The sequence below is a fragment of the Psammomys obesus genome, unplaced genomic scaffold, assembly GCF_907164565.1.
Source record: "Psammomys obesus unplaced genomic scaffold, mPsaObe1.curated_primary_1811, whole genome shotgun sequence".
In the NCBI taxonomy this organism is placed as follows: Eukaryota; Metazoa; Chordata; class Mammalia; order Rodentia; family Muridae; genus Psammomys; species Psammomys obesus.
Window position 1 is genome coordinate 8,638,978 of NW_026590663.1, and position 9,561 is coordinate 8,648,538.

Here is a 9,561-nt window from a genome sequence, read left to right on the forward strand (position 1 = left end):
GGCCATGAAGCGGAGCGACCCTCACCACCAGCACCAGCGGCATCGCGACGGCGGCGAGGCCCTGGTCAGCCCCGACGGCACGGTCACCGAGGCGCCGCGCACGGTCAAGAAGGTACGGGGGCGGGGCGGGGCGGGCGGCCGAGCGGCGGCCCCGAGCGAGCCCCCGGGGCCGGCGCCTGCCCGGCTGGCCTGCGGGCAGCGCGCTTCGCCCCGCCGGACGCGGCCGGGGGGACCGGCGCCTGGGGCTGCACCCTCCGCCCCCGGCGCCCTCCCGCGTGGGACCCCGGGCTCGGCGGCTGGAACACCTTCCCTGCGGCGACGGGCAGGACGGGGAGGCGCCCGGCCTCCGCTCGGAAGGTGACTTGGGGCCTCTGGTGGCCCACGCGCCCCGCGGGCTGTGCCGACGCCGTGCCCTTCCTCTCTGGCCGTCGCACCCCCTTGCACCGTGGCTGTGGAAGGGTGCGGAGACGCTTCCTTCGCTCCCGGGTCTCCGGGAGCTCCAGGTCGTACGCGGAGAGAGTAGTTAGTTCATTCATATCTTCATTGTGAGCAGAGTCGGGAAGGCGAGCGTGTGCGGGCTGTCTCAGCTCCCAGCTTCCCTCCTACATAGTAACGAGTGAAGCGCGCACCCGCGACACATTGGAGTGCTTGGCGAGCCTTTACCCGTCTCGTCGGTTTTTCTCCCCTCTGTCGATGCTAAGTCAGCACAGGAGAAAAAGACGAGATGTGGATCAGCTAAAAAGAAACATTTCCTAGACACGACATGGACACCGTGATTTACGTACTTTAATGGTTTTTTCCTGTCAGGACAACAATAAAAAGGACGTGGAGTATACACGGGGTTTGCTGGGTAGGGTTTAGGTGAACCTTGGATCCAGCAAAACATTTTGTTGTAGCTACCTCGTGACTTAGATAGGGCAGTTAACTTTTTCATTCCAGCTTCCCAAATGTCGTGATAATGGTGTCAGGGGCAAGACTGAAGGAATTTAACAGGGCTTTTAGGGCGTGTTTTGTCTGTCTTTCATGCTTTGTTGTCGTCATCCCCCCCCCCCCGCAATTATAAGTAAGTGGAGAAATTACAGTTAAAAGAGGCAGCCAGGCCAGCTAGGGCTGGAAGTACTTAGGTAAAAGTTAGGAAATCCAAAGCATATTTCTCCCTAGTTAAGATGCTTTGTAACTTTGGGCAAGTCTTTTTCTTGTGATGATTTTTTTCTGAAGTTTCTAGTTCAGTATTTTTTTTAAGGGTAAAATTTTAATAAATTACTTTTAGAGTGTGAAGTTTATACTCAGGCATAGTCCTGGTTTGAAGATAGTGCCCCTTCCGCTTCTACTAACTTTTACATAATTTGCAAATTCCGCAGGTAATTTCTTCTGTAAAATGAGGGTAGTAGCTATGGTTAAGGATTAAAAATGTTTGTGATCTTCACATAGAATATGGTACCTGTAGTAGAGTCTTAAATAATAGCTTTTATTAGAATTTATTATTTCTTCCTGGCGTAAGGACATGTCATTGTGACCCCCTCTGAAAGGTACACATGTTAGGTAATGGTTCAATAGATTCTTCAATATAAAGAAGTTTAAAAAAACCAAAAAGTACAGAGCAGTACCTTAGAATCTGTTACTTAATTCTAAATGTGCTTCTTGGACCATTTCCTTGTTGCTGAGCCACCTTCCTGCTTTCTTCAGTATCAAAATCGTGGTCCATGATTCTAGATTTACTCAGCAGCCTCTAGGCCACGGAGACAGGGCTGAGCTTGCCTTACAGTGCTAATTACACCAAACCATCTCTTTGCTGAAAGTTAAGCAGGTGAAGCCTTGGGCAAGGACACAGCTGAGCTTAGCTTGTCTTCCTTTCTCTCACTCTTCCTCCACCCCCCACCCTCCCGTTCTTGTGAGGGTCTCAAAGTATAGCCCAAGCTGCCTGTGTACTCAACTATGTAGCTGAGGCTGGCTTGTATAACCTCCCTGTTTGAGCCTCCTGAGTACTGAGATTACAGGTGTGTACCACCACAACTGCCTGAACTTTTCTCTCTCTCTCTCTCTCTCTCTCTCTCTCTCTCTCTCTCTCTCTCTTTTTCCTTTTTTGAGACAAGGTTTTTCTGTGTAGCCTTGGCTGTCCTGGACTTCCTGGACTTCCTTTGTTGACCAGGTTGGCCTCGAACTCACAGAGATCAACCTGCCTCTCTGCCTCCCCAAGTGTTTTTTGTTGTTGTTTGTTTTTTTTTTTTTTTTTTTAAGACAAGGTCTCAGGGGTTGTATATGTGGTTCAGTTGGTTGAGTGTTAGCCAAGCAAGCAAGAAGCTCTGGATTTGATCCACAGTAACACATAAGCCAGGCATGGTGGTGCTTGCCTGTAATCCCAATGCTGGGGACCTGGAGACAGGAGGATCAGAAGTTCAAGGTCATCCTTGGCTACATAGTGAGTTTGAGGCCAACCAAACAGGCTGGCTTTGAACTCATGATCCTTCTGCCTCAACTTCCTGTGTGCTGGGATTTGAAGTATATACCACCACATTTGGCTTGCAGTGTTTTTTGTTTTGTTTTCCCTCAGACAAGATTTCTCTGTGTAGTCCTGGCTGTCTTGAACTGTGGATCAGGCTGGCCTGGAACTCACAGAGATCTACTTGCCTCTGCCTCCAAAGAGCTGGGATTAAAACCAGGTGCCACCACGCTGGTGGCTTGCTGTTTTTAAAGAGCACAATCTTTAGCTTTCTTAGTGAATTGACTAAACTTGGAGAAAGTAGAATGTCACTCCACGAGGAAGGACCGAGTGATGTTTTGATTTGGTGAGCCTTTCTTGCTTTTAGATTGTCTAGTTAAGTCATTCTGTCCTTGATTCCCTTTTGCTTTATTAAAAGTGTGTAGAGGACTGGGTACACTAGGATGAAAAAATCGCCTTTAGCTACGTAAAAGGTGACTGTTGACTTTTATTTTATTTTATTTATTTTTTACATTTACTTACTGAGTATACAGTGCCTGCAGGGCAGATCTCATTACAGGTGGTTGTGAGCCACCATGTGGGTGCTGGGAATTGAACTCAGGACCTCTGGAAGAGCAGCCAGGCCTCTTAATCTCTGAGCCATCTCTCCAGCTTGACTGTTGATTTTATTTTGTAACTACCAGACAATCTTCATGTTATCACTTTTCCATTGATGGCTTCCCTTTTTTTATTTGTGTATCATGGTTCTGTTACTCTGCTCAGCCGCACAAGGGAAGTCCACAAGAGTCACACAAAGGAAGTACGTAGGTTCAGTAGCCACCAAATGAGCACAGTGGGGTGCAGGTGACTTGGCCACATTTTACCTTTGGCCCTGCCTTCATCCTGTACCTTGTGGTATGATAGAGTCGTATTTAAGGCTCCTAAGACTGCTTTCAGGGAACTCGGTAACTATCTCAGCAGTAGTAACTTATAAAATGGGAAAATAAGTTCCACCAGGAGGGAATGTGGCAGCAGTTAAGAGCACTTCTTCCGTGTGTCCTTAGAAATGGGTGCTAGCACTGCGGAGAAAACACTGAAGAGGGTTTTCAAATGTCAAAACGCTCTGACGGTAAGGCTACAAGCCTGAGAACCTCAGCTATCGTGTGCTTGCGTTACTATTGGCAATGACCATGTTCAGACAGACTCCATATTGTTCTTGGCACACATGTCTGCATTGTACTTGCTTGGTTGCTGTCAGGAGAGAATGAGTTGAGCCATGTAGTGCCTTCTTGCCCTGAATTGTTTAAGCTCTTGATTTGGTTAATTATAGATTACTGAAACTGCATGTTTTGGGTAGAGGCATGGGAATGGGAGAGCAGTGTGGATCCCTTGCCAGTCAGAAGAGTACAGCTGGCAACATGTTCAGTGAGGCAGTTGGCAGCTGGGCCCTAATAATAGTTACCATTAATTGGTCTTTTATGTGCCAGGAATTGTCCTAGGTATCTCTGTAATCCTGACAGGAACATTGTGAAATGGAGATGGCATTATCCCAGTTTTCCTGAGGAAGAAGTGTGGTTCAGAGAGGCTTTGTGCCTTGCCCAAGGTTATACATCTAAAAGGTAGCAGAGGGAGTACCTAAGCTGTCTCCAGAGCCCGCGTCTTTTCCATTGTGCCACAGACTCTTTCTGAGCTCGTACGTCTTTGCCTCTGGTCTTCTCCCAGAAGTCTGGAGATTTCTGGGAGCTCTAGGGTGTGTCTGCCTGGCTGAGGCTTAGGTTATTCCAAGACCAAAGTGAGGGGAGTGAGTCAGGCTTTAGGAAAAGGATGGGAGAATACTGTTGAAATGTTGAACCTCAAAGAATCGTGAAATGAGAAAATAGGAAGAGGGTTTTCTTCAGGGAACTATTTTCAGATCAATGGTACTAGCCTCCTATTTTGTATCTCCACTTCCTAAGGTTAGGAATGTGCCATCATGCCTGGCTTTATCCTTATTTTTGAAGTTAGGAATCTGGTTCGTTTTTGGTTGAGCTAGCAGTTCCCTCCGATCGTTAAGCCCTTCCTCTGTGAACCAGTCTTTGGCCAGCCTTTGAGAGTTAGAAAGGGAGGCTACTGTTCAGTTATAGTTATGTATACGGGTGTTTGCCCATTATGACCGTGCGCCACTTGTGTGCCTGGCGCTGAAGGAGACCAGAAGAGGGCAGTAGATCGCCTGGGACTGGAGTTGCAACTGGTCTCTTGAGCCACCCTGCAGGTGCTGGGAATGAAAGCCTCTGGAAAGCCCCAGACCACTGGGCCGTCTCTCCAGCCCCCTTGGGAGATGTTTTCACTCTGTCCCAGGTCTTGTACTTACAGCTTGATATGTACTATTTCATTTAATCGTTTTAAGAGCTCTTAAAGATAGTGTTATCCTTGTTTTATTGAGGAAGCAGAGATAAAGAAATTTGTCTCAAAGTAACACAGTAATGTACTAGATGGAACAGTATTCTAATCTCTTGGCTTTGGAGACCAAATTGTGTAGGTTTTCAATTGCGTGAGGTCTAGGCTGAAGTTCCAGGTGTGTGTTCATTCCTCGTGGAAGACACCCAGATTAAAAGTTTTCAGCTAATTGAAGAAGTTAACAAATGCAGGTGCTCCAGTTTCTCTTAATGAGAAAGAGGGAAATAAAGTTTGCCTTTATTTTTTTATCTTTTTTCAGAGTCTTTGTTGAGTTGAATTTCTAAGTAATACTCTTCTGTTTTCATGGTAGAGCTTTAAAAAATAAATGGGGTGTGTGTGTGCGTGTGTGTGTGTGTGTGTGAGTGTGATGGAGGGGCGTGTGTGTGTGTGTGTGTGATGGAGGGGCGTGTGTGTGTGCGTGCGTGCGTGCGTGTGTGATGGAGGGGCGTGTGTGTGTGTGTGTGCGTGCGTGTGTGTGTGTGTGATGGAGGGGCGTGTGTGTGTGTGTGTGAGTGTGATGGAGGGGCGTGTGCGTGCGTGTGTGAGTGTGATGGAGGGGCGTGTGTGTGTGCAGTGGGGTGAATGCAGAGGCAGTGACGCACCTCACGGAACTGGCTCTCTTTTTCCACTTTTGTGTGGATTCTAGATACCAAATTCAGGTTCCCAGGCTGGCACAGCAAGTGCTTTTACCTGCTGAGCTATAGTATTGGCCCTTAAATTTTTTTAAAATACTATCTTAGGTGAGTGCTGTATATTTGCATGTTTATTGTGTCCATGCTTGGGGCCCATGGAAGCAGAAGAGAGAGTCAGCCTAGAACTGAATGGAGCTATAGGCTGTTGTGAGTCACCATGTAGGTGCTGGGAACTGGACCCGAGTCCTGCAAGAGCAGGGAATGCTCAGCTATTGAACATTTCTGCAGCCCCATAATTAGCTTATTTTTAAGACAAGTCTCCTTTATGTTTAAACCTGACTTTAACCTTGGTCCTGCCTCAGTCTTCACAAGTGCAGGGATTATAGCATCATGCCTGCTTGGCTTATAGTAGTTCTTATTAAATATTCAGAGAGGATAACTGAGATGCATGGGTGGAGGGCCTTCTTGGCTGTTGCCTAGACCCCTCAGCCCGCCCTATGTTCATGTGGTAGACACGCCAGAGGACCTAACATCCGCTCACCCGGTGAGTGGTTTCAGTCAGCCTGACAAGAGTTTTACAAAACTTGCAGGAGCTTTTTATAGTCTTAGTATTTATGGCTAGAAACTTGATGAAAACAGAACAAAGGACAAAGTTTCTTATGTCGGTTTTTAACTGTAAACATTGTTTTTAACTGTGTATTACATGTGTATCTTGTGCGTGCAGTCATGGGCGTTGGGGCATGTGTGGAGGTCAGAGGCAGCTGACTGGAGTTGATTCACAATGTATGTTCCTGGGATCAGACTCGGGCGTCAAAGGCGGCAAACACCTTTACTCACCGAGCCATCCTGCTGCTCCCTCAAAAATGAAGTTAAATAGCTTAAGACGGGCATTGTTTTTACTTCTTCTTGCACAGCTGTATTCTGAACAATTACTAGTTTCTTCTTTTTGGACACTTGTATTAATATCTAGTGATTTTTAAAATTTGCTTTCAAGGCTCTGTCAATCAGAACTGTCATTTTGGGCCCTGAGTTCGTAGCACTTAGGTAAACAAGGATGCTAGGATTCTAGTTGAGTTAGACTTTCCTTAAGCTTTTTCTGAATATTGTGTATCTGAGGCCCAAACTGGCTTCTCTGATATCCTCAGTGCTCCAGTGTGGCCTTTTGATTAAAAGATGAAGGCTGGAGAGATAGCTCAGCAGTAAAGAGGTCTCTGCTCTTCCAGAGTGCGGCGTTCAATTCCCAGCACCCACATGGTGGCTTACAATCATCTGTACTAGGATCTGATGCCCTCTTCTGGCACACAGGTGTACGTGCAGATAGCGCACTCATATAGGTAACATAAATAAATCTTAAAAAAACAAAACAAAAGATGAACAGACCAGCAAGATGGGAAAGGCTCCTGCTGTGAACCCTGACGACCATATGCAGGAATCACATGGGAAGAGAGAGCCAAGTCCCCAAAGAAGGTACTCTCTGACCTGCACAGGAATCTCTCTGTCTCTCTCTCACACACACACATACTCACACACACACACAATCAATTAATAAATGCGATTTTCAAAGATTAAAGGAGAAAGAAAATCTTAACTATTAAAACAAAAGCTGTAAAAATGTTCTTGGAAATTTCCTTCTCCGTCTTTGTGATGTCTGCAATTTACTCAATACACACTCCACGCCAGCTCTGTCTTGTCTATTAATCCTCATAATAACCTTTATCAGGTGAGTAGCGTTAGCTTTATTTTACAGACGAGAAAATGCAGGCTGAAAGAGAGTAATTAACGTGCCTGAGGCTTGGCTGGGCTGTGATGCCTTTGGGATCAGTGAGATGAAACAGTACCCATAGCAGCAGTGGGCGGCGTTGTCACATTGCCAGCCCTGCTGCCCTGACTCCCATGTGATGTCTGTGTGAGCGTCTGCTGAGACTGCCCTGTGTGACCCTCTGGACAGTAGTGTCTGTCCTGCACCGGAGGAGGCAGAGACCCCATGCTCGCTCACATCCTTGTTGACTGCTCACTGAGGTCTCATCATCCTAGACGCCGCCGCTGTGGACTGTCGTCTCCGTCCTTTGTGCTGACTCAGCTCCCCAAGTCTTCCTGCGTTATTTTTCTCAGCGTCCGTAATCAGCAAATCCCCATGTAGCAGCAGCCTTGAGGCAGTGAGGCCAGGCCCGGGCTGACAGTGGCAGTGTTGTTGGCGTTGGCCCATGGTGGTCCAGCTGCGACGTGCATCAAGCTGCAGGACCTCTTGCTTGTCACCATCACCCATAATATCTTTCACAAACTAATTTTATAATTTTGGGTGGGGTGTGTGTGTGTGTGTGTGTGTTTGATTGCTTGTTTTTAAGCTGTGTATCCTTGAAACAAGTTTTCCACCTTGGAAGCTACTCCATAATCTTTCTGTAATTCCTTTCCTGTTTATTTCAGTCCAGATTGACTTTCAGTGCTTGTGAAACTGGGGATTTGACCATTTATACTAACCCTTCTCCCTTGTTGCCTCAACCCATGGAGCTGAAAGTTCTGAGGAAAACCTGAGAGCCAGACAGCTCAGTGTCGGTAAGTCTGTAAGCAGCAAGCTTGTGGGAGATTGGTGTGTCTTGCAGTGTGAGGCCTGTAAGTCACCTTCCCAGCACAAGTGACTTTCAGACTGGATCTCTGTTCTTTCATGTGCTCTTCTGTTTAAACCAGCTGCATGCTTTCTCTTTCACTACAAACCAGAAGAGTCTCCCCCCCCCCCCCCCCCCATGGAACTTGTGTCTACAAACCTGCTTGTGTGGGAGTCATCCTTTTCTTCATACCATTAAAGTAGATGTCCTCTTTCTTCCAAGACAGGTCTTGCCATGCTCTTCTCAGTAGTGTTAGAGAGGTGTTCTTCTGCTCATTTCCTCCTTCTCCAGCACTTTGTCAATATTCAGACTTGCTTTGCCTTTTTCATTTTGGTAACTCTATTCTTCAACCTGGTGACTTCCTTTCTGTCTTTGAGAATCCAGCTTTGTAAAGAATTTTTCTGTGTGTACATTTTTAGTCCTTACAAATGAACTCCTTAGCCCATTGTGATATTCTGACAGAAAAAAAAAAAAAAACCTTATTGCTAATGTCTTTTAGGTTGGGAAGCAGTGCTTTTTGTTTTGTTTGGTTCCGGCCTCGTCCCCTGAGACTTGGCAGCGTTGGTAGTCCTTAGCAAACACGCGTTGCTCCTCAGGCGTTTAGGACACTGCTCTTTTGTGTGGTTTGGAGGCAGCTCTTCTGGAGCCTAGCATTTTTTACAGAGCCAAGGCTGCCCTTGAACTTCTGCTCCTTCCATCTCCGGCCTCCACCTCCCTAATGCTGGGATTACAGGTGTGCCACCACACCCAGCTTTACAACACTGTTTTCTCTTCACTAGTTTCCATTTCACTTTTTTGGCTGCACCTCATTCTTTGTTGACGCTTCGTCCTTGGTCTTGGGACCTCTGTTCTAGTCATTGCTTGTACCCCAGGCTCTCATAGCATCACTGTGTCTGTTAGTATCATCTACTCCAGTAACTCGGAAAAGGATCCCTTTAGCCAAATCCTCTTCTGAACACTAGTCTTCGATTTGTACAGCTGCCCATTTGCAATGAAGCACAATGGCTTTGTGTCTAAACGTGAGCCTTGTCTGTTTATTTTATATGTCTGAATGTCGTACGTGCACCATGTGCTTTTGTGGTGTCTGGAGGCCCTTGGAATTGGAGTTAAGGATGGCTCTGAGTGACCGTGTGGGTGCAGGAATTGAATCTGGGACCTCTGCAAGAGCTTCGTTGTTGTTACTGTGTGGATGAGACAGGGTTTCTCTGTGTAGCCTTGGCTGTCCTGCGCTCACTCTGTCGACCAGTCTGGCCTTGAACTCAGTTGTGGACACCTGTGTGTTGCCGAGTGCAAGAACAGCTTTTAGCCATCTTGCCAGCGCCTTTCTCCCCTCATAAAGTGCTGGAGTACTTACACGCTTTGTGCTCGTGTAGCCGGGTCTCCAGGACAGTTACCTGCAAGGAGCATTTGGATCACAGTGCCCATGAGAGGTGGAAGGCTCACACATAACCACAGTGTGGACCAGGGTGGT

At 47.0% G+C, this 9,561-nt stretch overlaps 1 protein-coding gene across 2 annotated transcripts in view; it reads left to right on the forward strand.

Annotated features, from left to right (window-relative positions):
- Ahcyl2 (adenosylhomocysteinase like 2) overlaps positions 1-9,561 on the forward strand; it is a gene marked incomplete at its 5' end in the record, with an annotated part of 143,646 nt that continues 134,085 nt past the window's right edge. For both annotated transcript variants that reach the window (XM_055608096.1, XM_055608098.1), the window contains 1 exon segment: positions 1-112. In XM_055608096.1, coding sequence (XP_055464071.1) covers positions 5-112 — 108 coding nt within the window.